This window comes from Balaenoptera ricei, chromosome 1 (assembly GCF_028023285.1).
Source record: "Balaenoptera ricei isolate mBalRic1 chromosome 1, mBalRic1.hap2, whole genome shotgun sequence".
NCBI classification, from domain to species: domain Eukaryota; kingdom Metazoa; phylum Chordata; class Mammalia; order Artiodactyla; family Balaenopteridae; genus Balaenoptera; species Balaenoptera ricei.
The window spans coordinates 111,837,775-111,854,294 of record NC_082639.1 but is presented as its reverse complement, the minus strand read 5'-3'; the positions used below and the strand labels follow the sequence as shown (position 1 = coordinate 111,854,294).

The 16,520-nt window shown below is 50.5% G+C and overlaps 2 protein-coding genes and 1 non-coding gene across 5 annotated transcripts; 1 reads left to right on the top strand and 2 right to left on the bottom strand.

Annotated features, from left to right (window-relative positions):
* Positions 1-147: 147 nt before the first annotated feature.
* TRNAE-CUC (transfer RNA glutamic acid (anticodon CUC)) lies at positions 148-220 on the bottom strand. The gene has a single exon. It is a non-coding gene; the product is annotated as a tRNA-Glu (tRNA).
* A 1,393-nt stretch (positions 221-1,613) lies between these two features.
* Positions 1,614-6,208, bottom strand: S100A1 (S100 calcium binding protein A1). 2 transcript variants are annotated; one of them, XM_059932018.1, is made up of 4 exons: positions 6,092-6,208; positions 5,018-5,076; positions 2,877-3,029; positions 1,614-1,919 (listed from the first exon to the last, which is right to left on the bottom strand). In XM_059932018.1, exons 3-4 carry the CDS (start codon positions 3,015-3,017, stop codon positions 1,776-1,778), a joined length of 285 nt encoding a protein of 94 aa, XP_059788001.1. In that variant the 5' UTR covers positions 3,018-3,029; positions 5,018-5,076; positions 6,092-6,208; the 3' UTR covers positions 1,614-1,775. The 2 variants fall into 2 exon arrangements, with proteins under 2 accessions (XP_059788001.1, XP_059787991.1); XM_059932008.1 differs by lacking the exon at positions 6,092-6,208 and having other exon boundaries at positions 5,018-5,139.
* Positions 5,935-14,663, top strand: S100A13 (S100 calcium binding protein A13). Of its 2 annotated transcripts, none has more exons than XM_059931994.1 (3): positions 5,935-6,073; positions 7,071-7,264; positions 14,439-14,663. In XM_059931994.1, the coding sequence occupies exons 2-3, from the start codon at positions 7,112-7,114 to the stop codon at positions 14,580-14,582; spliced, it is 297 nt and encodes a 98-aa protein (XP_059787977.1). In that variant the 5' UTR covers positions 5,935-6,073; positions 7,071-7,111; the 3' UTR covers positions 14,583-14,663. The 2 variants fall into 2 exon arrangements, with proteins under 2 accessions (XP_059787977.1, XP_059787968.1); XM_059931985.1 differs by lacking the exon at positions 5,935-6,073 and adding an exon at positions 6,568-6,909.
* Positions 14,664-16,520: the final 1,857 nt, after the last annotated feature.

Here is a 16,520-nt window from a genome sequence, read left to right as displayed (position 1 = left end):
CATAGCTCTGTTTATTTTTGGAAAATGGATTATTTTTTAAAGCTTTTAAAAAATATGTATTTATTTGGCAGCATTGGGTCTTAGTTGCAGCATGCGGGATCTTTAGTTGTGGCATATGAACTCTTAGTTGCAGCATGTGGGATCTAGTTCCCTGACCAGGGATTGAACCTGGGCCCCCTGCATTGAGAGTGCAGAGTCTTAGCCACTGGACCACCAGGGAAGTCCCTGCTCCCGGGTTTTAAGGGGGCTGCGGGTTAGTAATTTGGGTCGCTGGGGCTGATTCGGTCCCCCTGAAAAAGATGTTCGTATTTCCTGGCGCATCCCTCCACCCCTCAAGCTAAGGCAGACGGACTACAATTCTTTATGCGGATGTTCCTCCGTCTCTCTCTCTCTTTTTTTTTTAAAAATTAATTAATTTTATTATTTATTTTTGGCTGCGTTGGGACTTTGTTGCTGCACGTGGGCTTTCTCTAGCTGTGTCGAACGGAGGCTACTCTTCCTTGTGGTGCACGGGCTTCTCACTGCAGTGGCTTCTCTTGTTGCAGAGCACGGGCTCTAGGCATGTGGGCTTCAGTAGTTGTGGCACGCAGGCTCAGTAGTTGTGGCACGCAGGCTCAGTAGTTGTGGCACACAGGCTTAGTTGCTCCGCAGCATGTGGGTTCTTCCTGGACCAGGGATGGAACCCGCGTCCCCTGCATTGGCAGGCGGGTTCTTAACTACTGCGCCACCAGGGAAGTCCCTCCTTGGTCTCTCTTGTGGACCACTGGGCCCAGGTAATTGGCACTGGCTCTCTCCTCATCATTTGCCTTGGCCCTGGTCAGAGGGTTGCAGATTGCTACAAACGCCCCAGCCAAGGCCTGGGGGCCAGTGCTGGGTGCACACCTCTACTAGATCCTGCACCACTCACCACCACCCGTCCATATTTTCCTCTTCACTTCCCTCCCCAACTTGGCCTGAACATTGTTAAATAGTTATTTGGGGGGGACCTTTGCGTCCCTGCTCCCCCTTCCGTGTCCTCTCTCGCCATCTGCCATCCATGTGGATTTTGATGTAGACCTATGCGGGATTTTCATTATGGCTGGACACACCATAAAAGGCTCGCATGTTTGAAGAATGAGTGTATGAACACGTCTTCAACACCCCCCACCCCAATCACGCGCATCAGATCCTTTCATTTTCCTTCCTAGCATGTATGTGTGTATGTTTTGGCATCCTTACTGGACTTTACCTATGTGATGTTGAGGGTCGTGTTTGTTTTGCTCACTGCTGTGTCCCCAGTTCCCATAGGTTGTCTTGCACACGGTAGGTCTTCAGTACATATTCTTTGAAGGTTGAAGGGAAATTCTTCTGGCTTTATATCTGAGAAGCTGATGTCTCCTCCACTTCCAGCTGGGACATTGAACCCCAACCTTCCTGGGCCTTGAGCATTCCTTAAGTAGGAAGATGTAATGGCCCCTTGACCTCTCTCAAAATAAGATCCCTACTTCAATAAAGATGTTAAAAAAAAAAAAAAAAAATAAGATCCCTCCCCAAATAAGGCAAGTTGGGAGTGAGCAGCCTTCACTTCCCCACCCACTTCCATACCCCAAAGGAGACAGACAGCAGCTGGCAGCTGGTGAGAGAGGAGCCTTTAATGAAAGATGAGTTGCAGGCCTGGCCCACTACTCTTGCGCCCTTGTTGGTGGGGAGGAAAAAGTGGGGTGAGGGGGAAGCAGGGTGAAGGGGCAGGTATGGTAGGGTGGAGGCGAAGGGCGCTGCCCACTGGGGCCGTCTGCTCAACTGTTCTCCCAGAAGAAGTTGTTACAGGCCACTGTGAGGGCAGCTACCAGCACCACATACTCCTGGAAGTCCACCTCTCCATCTCCATTCTCATCTAACTCCTTCATCACCTTGTCCACAGCATCCGCATCCTTTTGGGCCTGTGGAGGGAGGAGACGGAGAGGTAGGTGTACAGGGAAATGAACAGCACCGAGTCAGGGGCATGGGGGCTGGTTGATTGGGGAGAAGGAGGCAGAGATGAGCAAGAGGGAGAACTACTTCTAATTATGGGACTCTTGCTGCCCTCCTCAAAACTAACAAAATACTTGTGGCTTCCTGTTGCCTACAGAATCAGCTCCTTAACAAGGCAGAATAATAAAAACAATTACCATATGTCGAGTGCCTACAATGTGAGAAGCACTACACTAGGAGCTTTACAAGCACTGTCTCATTTAATTCTAGCACAAATAGTATGAAGTAGCTTTCATTAGTCCCATTCTAGAGAAGAAACAAATTGACAGTCGGTGGTTAAGGAACATGCCCAAAGTCACACAGCTATTAAGTGGCAGCGCCAGAATTTGAACCCAGGTCTCATAAAATCTCAAAGCTGGTACACTTTCTACTGGCTTCTCTTCTGCATCCTTCAGTCCAGTCAAAACTACCGAGCACGCTCCATCTTCTTTCTCACATGCTCTTGTTCAGATACTGTACCTCCTCCTAAAATGTCTTCATTTACCCTAATAATCTTCCAGGGGCCTGAGTGCCACCTCTTTGGAGAAGCCGTCCACTTCAGTCAGGTTAATATTCTCCCATAATCCTTTCTGGCACCTCTGTTAAGGCCCCGGGTGCTTCCTGGTGTTCGAGGTTTACTTTCAAGTGTCAGTCCTTCCCTGCTAGACTGTGTGTTTTGTTATTGATGCATCTACACAGGGCCTAGCCCTTAACAGGTGATCAGTAAATCAGGGCATTTTGACTTGAACCCAGAGGAGTAGGGGAGCCTGGGAGAGGAAGGAGATGGTTGGGCTGAGCTGGGGTGGGGTGGGGAGATGGCAGGGAGGTGCCCACTCTGTTCCCCCACCCCTCGCCCACTCCACCCTGTACCCCCACCCTGTGCTCACGTCCAGGAAGCCGGAGAGCTCCGTCTGCAGCAGCTCTTTCAGCTCCTTCTTGCTCAGCTTGTACTTGTCCCCCTCCTTGCCCGAGTGGGCGTGGAACACATTGATGAGAGTCTCCATTGCCGTCTCCAGCTCAGAGCCCATCTCGCAGCTCACCTACCCACGTCCCACCATGGAAGTGAGCTGGGGACCATGCCTGGGGTAGCTGGGGTTGGGGTAGGGGCCCACAGCTCAAAGAGCCATGAGATTGGAGCCCCACCACAACTGTTCAGACCTAAGTCTAGCCTCATTCTCTGTGCCCTTCAATCCACACCCCAGCCAGAGGGAGTCAGGGCTTTGGGCATGGAGGTAGAACAGCTGGAGCTGGGCTGGCTCTAGAGGCCTGCAGTGGACTTTGCAGTGCTCCTGGCTGCCTGGATACTGAGGAGGGTGGGGCAGGCAGGTAGGGGTGGTCACAGGACCCGGCCTGGCTTCCTCTGGCTCTATTTTTACCCTGGACTTGCCTGCCCAGCACAGCCAAGATCTGCTGTTGGGGATGGTGGGCTGGGCTCCCCTCTATAGCCTTGACTCTGCTGCCCACCCCGAGCAAGGAGTCAGTCTGGTGCCCTCGGTCGGCCTGGTGGATAGGGTGGCAGTCCGAGTGGGTGGCCCAAGGTTCATGGGGACGGGATGTCTCACTGCCTCTGAGTTTCTTGTCAGCAGACTGGGGGCCTCTCTTGGTCCTTCTACACTGTTCTCTCCTGAACATGTCACTTTGGCTTCCCTCCGTTACCTCTAGTTTGGTTCGTCTTGCTTCTCTGCAGATTCAGCCCTTCTACTGTGTGGTGGTGGAAAGGGAAAGAGGAATGTCTGAGCCTTTTCCTTGGAGCCAGGGCTCCCAGGGAGGGGGAGAGGACACTTGTGGGATCTTGTCCCTGCCACTCCCACCCCCAGGCCCAACTTGGGTGATGTGGGGACAGTGGCAGCAGGGAGAATGGGGCTGGTATGTGTTAGGGGAGATAAAGGCTGAGTGCATGAGGTCCTCTGAATCCAAGGGGCTGGGAGAGAGGAGGGGAAAAATGGAGGGGTCTGTTGAGGAGAGGGGACTGCCAAGCTAGGGGGTCTCTTTCCCTTGGCCTTGGGACGTCGGCCCCTCCACAGCCTCAGGGGGCAGCTCAGGTGTCTCAGATCAGGTGTCCCCATCCTTCCCCAGACCTGAGGGGCTGGACAATGGGCCCTGATCGGATGACATCCTAGCTCTTCAATGGGGCCCTTGTGAATGTCACCTGAACTCCGGACGTGAGAAGCGGTTGTCACAGAGACACGGGGGAGATGGAACCCAAGCTGGGGCTGATGGAGGGGATAAGCTGGGGGGCGGCTGGGGGGGGGCGGAGGGACGGGTGCTGGTGGCTCAGTTATCAGCGCCATCCAGGAGAGGCACATAGAGGTTGCCTGGAGACCTCAAGCAGCCTGTGATTTTGCGTAGGGGCCATTCTGAGAGGACCTTGGCAGGGAGGGGGCAGACAGAAAAACAAAGGGAAAGAATGAGAGGAAAGAGGAGTGGAGAAACTGGGCCAAGAAAGAGGAGGAGGAGAAAGGGGAGGTCACATGAAGGGAGAGTGGGAGTGGGTATAGTACGCTGTACCCTCGTGCCCCCTTCCTGGTATCACATGATTCATGCTCTGCCACCCCTGCCCCCCAACTTCCCTGGGACCAGAGCTCTTGGCAAGGCTGGGTGGGGTGGCAGAGAGACCAAGGCTGGCGGGGGGGTGGGTGGGCAGAAGGAGCTGGTCCATCTGCTTTCTTATTCTTACACCGCTGGAAGCAAGGCGAGAGCTGGGTCTCCTCCCCAGCACCTGGGAGATGGAGGGAGCCTTGCGGGGGCACATGAGAGCTCTGCGGTAGGAGGGCCTGGTCTCCTGGAAACTCAGTGGCTGCGTTCCCCACTGGCTTCCTTATTCACTGAGCTCCCGGATCTCCCTCCGTCCTTCACTTGCCTCCCCTCACCACCTTCCAACCACTGTCTCCCCCAAATCCCGAGCTCCTCCCAGACCCTCAGGGCACCACAGTGCCATCCTCCCCAGACTTTTGGAGCCCTGCTGAAGTCCCCTTTCCGCAAGGCTGGCCAGGGCAGGGACCCAGGGCAGATGGGGCAGGATACTCACTGTCAGCCTGGGAGCAGGTTCTGGACAGACAGACGAGGCTGCAAATGTGGCTACCGGAGCTGTGTGGGGAGACCTGTCTTCAGCCGTCCTTCCCCCGCCGACACCCCCCACTGGCTCCACCCCTTCACAGACAGACACCCAGTGGGGCAAGGGGCCAGGAGTGGACAGAGGCGCCCTCTGTCTCCCGGGCTGGAACAGGCTGTCCTGTGTCCTCTTCTCCAGCCTCCCCTGCCTCCCCCCACGCTGGGTCCCAAAAGGCAGGGCCCAGGAGGAAGGGAGGTGGGAAAGGTCCTGGGAAGAAGGAACACTCAGAGGCCTTCTCGGCTCCCCCTGCCTCCCACAGTACTGGGTATGCTGCTAGGCCAGGAAGAGGTACACGCACCTGGCTGAGGGGCTCAGCGAGGGAACTTCTCAGTGATTAATTTAGTCTTGGGAGTCTCCCCGAGGGGTTTCAGCCTGAGACCCCACCGCGGGATTTCAATCCAGGGTCTCCTCTGTGGGGGGCTTGGCCTGGGTCCCCCTCTGTTTGTGGGGTCTCAGTCTGGATCCTCTGTAGGGGTCTAGAGCTGCAGGGTCCTCGGTGGGATCCCATTCTGAGGGGCCCTCTTGTGGTGTTTCTTAGATGGGACCTCTCAGTGCCGAGCTCCCTCAGTTGATTCTTTGAATTTACAGTGGCCTCCCCACCCCGCAACAAACATACTCCAGATCAGAGGGGGCGGGTGTCGTGGGGCAGCAGGCTCCCCGTGTTGGGAGGGATGGGACCCCAGGATGCCTGCTGAATGGGATCTGGCCAGGCAGCTCCAGGCGGGCCCTCCCCCTCACCAAGTGGAGGCTGCAGTGGGCCTGCGTTGGGGTGGGGGGGCCAGCGTTCCAGGCCTGATTGCTTGGGGTGGGGAGGGCCGGGCGGGAGGCGTGACTGGGCGCTCCGCTCTCTTCAGAATGCACGACGGAAACTTGACACCTCCGGGCTCGGGAGGGGCGCTTTCCTCCCTCCAGGGACGCTTATAAACCTCAGCCCTAGGGCTCCTGCTCGCTGCATCCCATCTCCTTGCCCCGGTGAGTCGCAACCCTTACCTCTGGAGGGTGCCTGGGGAGCCTTTTTCCGCCCTGGGCTCCCAGGTCCCTACCCTGGAGCCGGCTCAGACTGGGTTTCAGGAAATGGCTTTGGGAAATCCAGCAGCAGTCCTTGCAGAGGGCAGGGGGTGGGTGGGAAAAGGGAGGATGATTGGGCATGCCCCCTTGCCCCAGCCGTACCTCCCCCCCTCCCCCGGCGCCCCTCCACTCCGGGCACTGTGAGTGCCAGTACCAAGCCCCTCCTGGGCGCGGGCAGTCAGCGGAGCCCCATCCAGGACCCTGTCGCTGGGAGACGGGGGCGGGGAGGGCTATGGGGTCCTGGGCTCCGCAGTGTGCCCAGCTGCCCCCGAGGGGAGGGGCGAGCGGGACGACAGAGAGGCGGGGTCTGCCCAGACCGAGCCAACCCTGACCACAGCTGGGCATTGCCAGACCCCGGCCTCTCTGCTGGGAAGAGCGGCCAGTGTGTGTGTGTGTGTGTGTGTGTGTGTGTGGGCGGGTGCAATGCAGGCGGGTGGAGACCCAGGTCCTTGCACAAACAAGCTTTGGAGACAAACAACCCCATGACCCTTTGAGGCCAGTTAAGCTCCAAGAAAGGACCCTTGGGACTGAACCCCACAGAGGGGCCACCAGACTGAGAGGACTCCAAAGAAGGACCCCCCAGACTGAAAGCCTGCTCCCAGACAGAGGGGTCTCCAGACTGAGGGACCACCACACAGGGGTCCCTGAGACACGGCCACTTCAAAAGGACCCCCAGACTGTGAGACCTAGAGAGGAAGGGGTTTCTGGAAGTGAACATTTCTTCCCCCACCTACACTGAGGTACCATTGCCTGGTCCCCTGCCCCAATCTCCATCCCTGCATCCCTGTCCCTTCCCTACTTCCCCTTGAGGCCTCCTCCAGGCAGAGGCTTGAGGTGGCAGCGCCAGGGCAGGGGCGCTCTGGCCTGTCCTGACTCTCTCTTTCTCTTCCCCCTCCTGCAGGTCAGCCCCGTGAGGACATCAGCTCCAGCCCCAGGGTCCTAATGGCAGCCGAACCACTGACTGAGCTGGAGGCGGCCATTGAGACTGTGGTCACCACCTTCTTCATCTTTGCAGGGCAGGAGGGCCGGAAGGGCAGCCTCAGCATCAATGAGTTTAAGGAACTGGTCACTCAGCAGTTGCCTCACCTGCTCAAGGTAGGTGGGGGTCTCTGGGTGTGAGGTTTTGGGAGCCAGTGGCTGTGGGACACTGTGTATACGAGGAGCTATTACTGAGCATGATAAGGTGACCACAGGTGTACTGTGGAGGGGGGTGTGGTGACTGCACGTGTAAATGGTTCTGGGTGTTCTTGCCTGGTGTGTTTGTGTGTATAGTTAGGTAATATTATGTCTGTGTGAGTGCGAGTGTTGTACTGGGCTTTGTGCTCCCATCAGATCATGCTGTCGTGTTCTCGTGGTGTCTCTCTGTGCCTCTCTGGTCTCATTTCCCCAACGCAGGACTGGACCCAGAGCTGGCTTCCAGGAGATTCATAGACCATCAGAGCTAGAAGGAGGCCAAGAGAAAACACGGTCCAAATTCCTCACTTCACGTATACAGAAACCGAGGCCCAGCTATGGGAAAGGGTTTGTCAAAAATAAAAACACAGCCAAATTAATGGAGTCATAGAATCTCAGTATAGGAGGTCCCTGTAAGTGGTCTGTGATTATTCCCCACCCCCTCTGGGAATCCCCTCAATAATGCAACTGACAGGATCATTCTTTCTCTCTTATTCACAGGGTGGAATAGGGATTTACATTTCATCCGCTCTGGGTTGGCACATCATCCCAGGCTGTAAACAGTTTCTTTTACATCCTTTCTGAAAATTCAAAGGCACATAAAAGTGTGTGAACATGGATTAGAAAAAAAAAAAACCACAAACTAGTCTCTGAAATTCATAGTCTACCATTTGCAATATCTCCTACATCCTTAGACTTTTCCCTTCCTCTTCTCACAGGAAACTTCAGGCTCTGCCCTGAAAGTACAGCATTCCCTGTAGCCTTGTCAAATAATGACTGGTTTTTCTTCCAAATCCAACTCCCTCTGGGCCTTGACATGCAGATAGTGACCTGTTTGCTTTTCATGGCAACTTCCAGATCTTAGTTTCTTCTTCTTCTTCTTTTTTTTTTGGCTGCACCCGCGCAGCTTGTGAGATTTTAGTTCCCCGACCAGGGGTTAAAACCCGGGCCCTCAGCAGTGAGAGCACACAGTCCTAACCACTGGACGGCCAGGGAATTCCCTCTTCTCCTTCCTAAGACACCCAGCTCCTTGGAAGCTCATATGTACCACGTGCCACCCTTCTAATTGCACACCTTATAGCTCTTCAGCTTCTGGCTTACTGTTTTTCTTCTCATCACTGCCACTGTCATTATCTTCAGTATCCACACAGACAACTTATTCAACACCTGGGCCTTTCAGTTTCTTTTTTTTTTGGCCGCGCTGCACGGCATGTGGGATCTTAGTTCCCAGACACGGGATCGAACCCACGCCCACTGCATTGGGAGCCCGGCATCGTAACCACTGGACCACCATGGAAGTCCCTGGGCCTTTCAATTTCTTCAACTCCTTACTTTCAAAGGTTCTGTCTTCCTGCATCTCAGCATCCCTGCCCCTCCGCTCTGCTGCCCTGTCCATTCTTTAGATCTTGTCATTACCAATGCACCATCTCCAAAATCTCAATTTCAAGCCTCTCTTTCTCTGTCTACCACCTCCTGTCATTCCAGTTCTATTCCTCTATCTAGTTCCTCCACTCCACGACTTCCTGACTCCGCTGGGAACTTCAGTCTCTTGACCCTATCACTTTTTCATCTTCCATCACCATCCCTCGAGCCCTCATTTCCCTTCTTACTCAGCTGGGTTCTAAGGGTCACCACTGTAATCACTCGCTCAACTCCCTTGATTCTCTTTCTCTCTGTCCTAGTTATTTGGCAAAATCCCAACCCAGGTTAAATCCAACATTTCAGCTTCATTAGCTTGTTGGTGAAACCCACCGTTCTGTGTCTGCGCTTGTACAGCTGAATCTGGCTAGAGAAAAATGCACTGCCATGTTGTTGACTTGTCTCACTTTAAATCTATAACCACAGCCCCCAGTAGGACCCTTAGCAATGCCTGGCAGTTCTTCGACATTTCCCTAGTTAATTCATTTACCAGCTCTTTCAGATGATTATTTCACAACTTTTCCTTTCTCCTTAAACTCCAGTACCTCTTTTCATAGTCTCCCTCTCACTGAGAAGTTTTCTCACTGAGAAAAATAAAAGCCATCAGGAAACTTCTATATGCTTCCTCCCCTAAAACTACCAACCGATCAGCACATTTCCTGCCTTCCTTCCTGTTAATATGAATGATCTGTCTCTGCTAAGGCCAGCCGCTCCACTGGTGCACTAAATCCCATCCCTTCTCACCTACTTAAAGACGTTACTCTTTCAATTCTTCCTCCTTTTTTTAATTTTTATTTTTTAATCTTTTAAAAAAAATTAATTAATTAATTAATTTTTGGCTGTGTTGGGTTTTTGTTTCTGTGCGAGGGCTTTCTCTAGTTGCGGGAAGTGGGGGCCACTCTTCATCGCGGTGCGTGGGCCTCTCACTATCGCGGCCTCTCTTTTTGCGGAGCACAGGCTCCAGACGCACAGGCTCAGTAGTTGTGGTGCACGGGCTTAGTTGCTCCACGGCATGTGGGATCTTCCCAGACCAGGGCTCGAACCCGTGTCCCCTGCATTGGCAGGCAGATTCTCAACCAGTGCGCTACCAGGGAAGCCCCTCCTTTAAAAAAAAAATTAATTAATTAATTAAATTTATTTTGGCTGCATTGGGTCCTCGTTGCTGCGCATGGGCTTTCTCTAGTTGTGCAGAGCAGGGGCTACTCCTCGTTGCGGTGTGCAGGCATCTCATTGCGGTGACTTCTCTTGTTGTGGAGCACGGGCTCTAGGCACGTGGGCTTCAGTAGTTGTGGCACGTGGGCTTCGGTAGCTGTGGCATGCAGACTCAGTAGTTGTGGCTCGCGGCTCTAGAGCGCAGGCTCAGTAGTTGTGGCGCACGGGCTTAGTTGCTCCACGGCATGTGGGATCTTCCCAGCCCAGGGCTCAAACCCATGTCCCCTGCATTGTCAGGCGGATTCTTAACCACTGAGCCACCAGGAAAGCCCTCAATTCTTCCTCTAATCTCTTGCATCATCAAAATTTCCCTCTCTACTGGATTGTTCTGATCAGTTTACAAATATGCTGTACTGTCTCCCGTCTTAAAATAAAAGAAAACCTCCCTTGACCCTATAATTCCCTCCAGCTGTGCCTTACATCTCTGTTCCCCTTTGTAGTAAAACTCCTCAAAAGCAGTGAGAGTTACTTATACTCTCCACTTTATGCTGTCTCTACTTTTCCTCTCCTGGTTCAGAATGCTCATCCCCCAGGTATCTGCTAGGCTTATTCCTCGTTTGACAGATTTCTGCTCAGATGGCAAATCCTCAGCATGACCTTCCTTCACCACTGAGTACAGAGATCACCTCCTTGTGCTCTGTTCCTTTACCCTGGGCTATTTTCTTTCAGAACACTTCCTTCACAACTTAGCCTCCATTATACAATTTTACGTTACCAAGAAGTAACATATAATTTCCTTCCTTTCCATGTAGGAAACATTCTTATTCCATGAAGGAAAGGAATCTGCTCACTGTTTTATCTCCAGCACTTAGTGTCTGACTCCTAGTTAGGTGCTCAATAAAATACTGAGGGAATAAGTGAGATAGTAAAAAAGTTTAAAAGAAGTAAATGGGCTTCCCTGGTGGCACAGTGGTTGAGAATCTGCCTGCCAATGCAGGGGACACGGGTTCGAGCCCTGGTCTGGGAAGATCCCGCATGCCGCAGAGCAACTAGGCCCGTGAGCCACAACTACTGAGCCTGCGCGTCTGGAGCCTGTGCTCCGCAACAAGAGAGGCCGCGATAGTGAGAGGCCCGCGCACCGCGATGAAGAGTGGCCCCCGCTTGCCGCAACTAGAGAAAGCCCTCGCACAGAAACGAAGACCCAACACAGCCAAAAATAAATAATAAATAAATTAAAAAAAAAAAAGAAGTAAAAATTGTTGAGTGAGTGAATGAATAAATGCATCTTACTTATGGTTCTACAAATGGCTTTTAAAAAATGTAACAATGCATATAGGCTGTTTTCCCAGTTTAAAAAATGGTGTACTGTATTCTAATATGTAGCTTAACACAAATTTGTGTAGCCAGTCCTCTACTGATGAACATTTCTCTTGTGTTCACTTTTCCCTTTTGCAAATGTTGTTTATATCGATATATCTTTACATACTCAAGGGAAAATATTTATAGAGTTAATGTCTGGCAGTATAAATATTAGGTCAAAAGGTTTGTTCTTAATCTTTATGGAGATTATTAATTTGCCTCTCAACAAGTTTGTACTTGTTTTCATGGCCACCAGCAGTGCATGCGACTGCCTGTTTCCCACATCCTTGCCCAAAATGGGTCTTACTGAGCTTTTATTTTTATAAATTTATTTATTTATTTTATTTATTTTATTTTTGGCTGCATTGGGTCTTCTTGCTGGGTGCAGGCTTTCTCTAGTTGTGGCGAGCAGGGGCTACTCTTCATTGTGGTGCGCGGGCTTCTCATTGTGGTGGCTTCTCTTGTTGGAGCACGGGCTCTAGGCACGCGGGCTTCAGTAGTTGTGGCACATGGGGTCAGTAGTTGTGGCTCGTGGGCTGTAGAGCGCAGGCTCAGTAGTTGTGGCGCACGTGGCATGTGGGATCTTCCCTGACCAGGGCTCGAACCCACGCCCCCTGCATTGGCAGGCGGATTCTTAACCACTGCACCACCAGGGAAGCCCTTACTGAGCTTTTAAATTTTGCCAATCTAATATGTGGAAATGGTGTCTTGTTCTGATTTACACTTCTTTAATTCTGAGTGAAATAGAACTTCAAAAAATATTTTTGATAGGCATATATATTGCCTTTTCTGTGAACTGCTTGTTTCTTTTATCAAAGAGTTTTTCTTTCCATATTGATTTATTATAGCTCTTTATAAATAAAGAAAATAGCCTTTGTCTATTATGTGCATTGCAAACATTTCCCCCTAATTTGCCCTTTGTCCTTCGAGTTTGTTTTTGGTCGTTTTTGCCATACAGAATATAAAAAATTTTTATGTAGTCAAATCTGTCAAACTTTTCCTGAATGGCTTCTGTGTTTTATGCCATGTTTAGAAAGGTCTTCCCCAGTTTAACTTATTAAAAAACTCCCAGACTTTATTTTATTATTAAAATTTTCTTACTGATGTTAAGTACCCCACTTATTATTTTTTCAATTCACATGTATATTTTGGGGCTCTTTATTCCGTTTCATTGATCTGTTTATTACTTATTTAGAAACATTCTCATTTAATTACTGTGGTTTTAAAATATGCTTTGATAGCCTGTAGGGTTGGTTCTCCCTCATTATTGTTTTTTTTTCAGAATTTTACCAGTAGATCCCACATGTTGATTTTTCAAGAAGAATTTTAGTAACATTTAATCATATTAAAAAGAATCCTGTAAATATTTTAATTGGGATTATATAAAAATGTTATTTTAGGGAAAATTGACATCTTTACACTATTGAATCCTTCTCTGTAAAAAAAGTATGTTTTTCTATTTATTCTTGTTTTCTTTCATATCCTTCAGTTCAGTTTTCTTCACAAAAGCTTAATAGAGTCCTACATTTTTTCCTGAGTGCTTTATTTTATTTTTTACTATTTTAAGTGGGATCTTTCATATTATATTTTCGAACTGGTATTAGTTTTTGTGTATTAATATTGTTACCTGATACTTTATCATTTCTAATAGTTTTTTGGGGGAAGAAATACAGATTAGTGGGTAAGAGCATAAGCTCAGAGTCCGACAGTCTAGGTTCAAATGCAGGGTCTAGCTTGTCATCCCTGGTTAGTTGTTTAATCTTTCTGAGCCTTCATTTCTCATCTGTGAAATGGACTCATGATAATACTGTCCTTGTTGGATTGTTCTTGCATTTATTCAGTCAGTATTTATTGAGTGCCTACTACGTTCTATTCTGACACTGTCCTAGGCTTTGGGTTATAGTGGTGAACAAGCCTCTGCTATGTGCCAGACATTCTCCCAGGCACTGGCATTATGGTGGTGAACAAGACGGACAAGGTCCCTGTGCTCAGGAGCCTTTCATTCTAGCAGATTATGAAGATTAAATGATGTAAAGCATGTAGGGTGTTCAGCATATGCCCAGAACAGTCAGCACTATTAAGTGCTTACACTTGTTGAAATGTTAACCTTTATCACTCTTTTGTTTTTTTCTAGGTATACAATTACATAATTGCTAATATAAGAGGTGAATTTGCGTCTTCTTTCCCAACAATTTTACCTTTTATTTCTTTCTCTTGACTAATTGTATGTTTTCCCCCTCCGTGTGTTACACTGGGCATCTTTGCCTTCCACTGGCAATACTTATAGTATTTTATAAATAAGCATGATTGTAGCTTTAAAAAAAGTCTTGTTTAGCTCTTCTATAAATTAGCTTTGTGCCATCTATAGATTTGGCAAGCCTTCTCTGCCTTCATCCAAATGTTGATTCAAATGTTTAGCATGAGCTCTGCCTGAGGCACCCTTGTCTGGTTTGACATGGATCCATTGTTCAACAGTCAACTTTCTGGTTGTGGTTACTTATCTGGCAACAAATCCTTTGATCATGATGGTCCAACTTAGAATATCCTTAGATTTCACAGTTCTGCTGGGAGAGACTTTGCCAAGGGCCCCCTAGGAAACCACATACCTTGTGTCCTTGCCATTCCTCTGATCTACCAGGCTAGTGACCCAACTGGAAGAATGAGAAGGCATTAGGATTATGCAAATGGGCAGCCAAGTGCTGTGAACTTCTCCAGCTTTCTGTAATGGAGGAGTGTGGCCTGAGAAGGCTCTGTGGGTGGTCAGAGTGAGTCAATGCCTACAAGGGCTCCCCGAGTGTCTTTGGGCTTATCCCAGGGCTGGCACAGCGGCGTGCTGGAGCCCACCCATACCTGCAGTTGAAGGCCCATTGTGTGCATCTCTTCCTCTCTCTGCGTTCAGTGACATCATGTTTATGGTTCCTAATCCACCATGGTGGGTATATTTAGACCACAGCAAACACTATAAACAGGCTCCCCACTTCCCTCCTCTGCTTCCCCTTGGAGTTGGGCACCCGGGCAGTCCTGTGTTGGGGCTGCAGCTTCGTCCTGAAGGTTTGGGGCAGATCCTAGTGCTCTCTGAGGAAAGGGAGTGGCGATTGGCAATTCTTCCCTCCCTGTGTCAAAATCCTCGTTTCTAACCCCACTCTTCCCTGTGGTGTCTCCTCAGGATGTGGGCTCCTTAGATGAGAAGATGAAGAGCTTGGATGTGAATCAGGACTCAGAGCTCAAGTTCAACGAGTACTGGAGACTGATTGGGGAGCTGGCCAAGGAGATCAGGAAGGAGAAGGCCCTGGAGATCCGAAAGAAGTAAAGCCGGCTGGCCGGGATGGGGGTGGGCATGGCAGGGCTGGGCAGTACCCCACTCCCCACAAATAAAACTTTCTCCTTGAAACACAGATGTTTCTTACTCACACCCACCCTGATGATTTCTTTTCTTGGGACTAGGGGGTGGGAAAGCTCTGTCCCCACCTGAGGTTGGGTCCAAAAATTATGAGCTCCTTGAGGACCAGGAATGTTATTCATCTTCAGATACTCTGCAGCATCAGATCTTGTACAGGATAGGTGCTCAATAAATACATGGTTGATGAATCTTGGTTCCCACTTTCTTTTTTTTTTTTTAAATAAATTTATTTATTTATTTGTTTGTTTTTACTTTTGGCTGCGTTGGGTCTTCGTTGCTGCACGGGCTTTCTCTAGTTGCGGTGAGCGGGGGCTACTCTTTGTTGCAGTGCGTGGGCTTCTCACTGCGGTGGCTTCTCTTGTTGCGGAGCACGGGCTCTAGGCACGCAGGCTTCAGTAATTGTGGCACGTGGGCTCAGTAGTTGTGGCGCACGGGCTTAGTTGCTCCGCGGCATGTGGGATCTTCCCAGAGCAGGGCTCGAACCCGTGTCCCTTGCATTGGCAGGAGATTCTTACCCAGTGCGCCACCAGGGAAGCCCGGTTCCCACTTTCTTATTCCTGGGGTTTGTGTCATTGGATGGTAATGACAGCAGTGAACATGTGTTGAGGGCTTGCTCTGTGCCAGGAACAGGGCTGAACATTTTCTTGTATTATTTTAGTTAATGCTCACAGCCCGTTGAGGTAGGTACTATTTTTAAGTCTTGTATTAAAGATAAGGAAACAGATTTTAGAGAGGTTAAGTCACAAAGACAAGAATAGGTAGAACTGGGTTGAAATTCCAGAGCCTCTGTAATGAACCGGGATCCTCTCTGGACGGGTGCTTGGGAACCCTGGACCCTCCTCTCCTCCCTCCTACCATAGCAGGGGTGAAGCAGAGGGATGAACACAGGGTTCTGGTTCGAGGACTGGGGTGAGGGTGGCGGTCGCGCTGCAGGAAGCAGAACTTTAGGGCACCCAAGCGCTGCTCTCCCCATCCTTCTTGGTTGGAGGGGCATGTGGTTTGAACTGTCTGCCACCCGAGGGAGCAGGGGTGGGGCAGCCCAGCAGGCACTGCCTTCCAAGGACCGTCACTGCCTTCCTGTCAGGTGTCCATCATTTGAGGCAGCTATGAGTCCAGAGGAACATTTAGGCTGAGACAAGCTCCCCATCACACACCATGAAAAGGTCCTAGATTGAGACCTTCCATCTAAGTGCCCCTGGACTGAGAGACCTCAGAGGGACCGCCAGGCTGGGACTCTGAGGGTCCATTTGAGACATTCCAGAGGGGCTCACTCACAGTGAGAGACTCTAAGAGGGACCCCCAGACTGAGACATTAGAGACCTCAGGCTGAGACAGTCTTGGAGAAACCCTGAAATCGAGATAGCCTCAGAAGGGTCCCCAGATTGAGACCCCTCAGAAGAACTCTCAGAATAAGCTACTTTGGAAGGGCCCCCTCATTGAGACACTTACAGACACCCCAGTGGAGGCCAAAAGTACATAGGAGCCCTAGAAGGAGACCCGCAGAGGGGCACTGGGAGGTATGCTTTGATCTCAGAGTTTAGGAAAGGAGTCCAGGAACTCTGGCTCTCAGTACTGCCCCATCCTTTCCTGACCCACACAGACTCCCCTGCCTTCTCCCTTCCTCCTCCTCATCAGGTGGAGAAGGCCGCTGGGGTTGGGCTGAGTTCCCCCCAGACCTACAGTCCAGGATCCCTGGGATGTTATCCCGGGTGCTGGATTGGGGGGGCGGTGGGGAGGGCGGTTTGCTGTGGAGTCTCTGGGTTAGGGAAGGCATGGGATTCTGAGGGAGGGAGAAGCAGGTAGCCCAACCAGTTTGGAGAGGTTGTTCGCTGACAGATAACCCATCTG

Excerpts from the sequence above, each read along its gene's own strand:
- S100A1 (XM_059932018.1), bottom strand. The coding sequence starts at position 3,017 with ATGGGCTCTGAGCTGGAGACGGCAATGGAGACTCTCATCAATGTGTTC. Across the intron at positions 1,920-2,876 it reads AGCTCTCCGGCTTCCTGGAC|GCCCAAAAGGATGCGGATGC; the intron begins GTGAGCACAGGG and ends CTCCCTCCACAG.
- S100A13 (XM_059931994.1), top strand. The coding sequence starts at position 7,112 with ATGGCAGCCGAACCACTGACTGAGCTGGAGGCGGCCATTGAGACTGTG. Across the intron at positions 7,265-14,438 it reads AGTTGCCTCACCTGCTCAAG|GATGTGGGCTCCTTAGATGA; the intron begins GTAGGTGGGGGT and ends GTGTCTCCTCAG.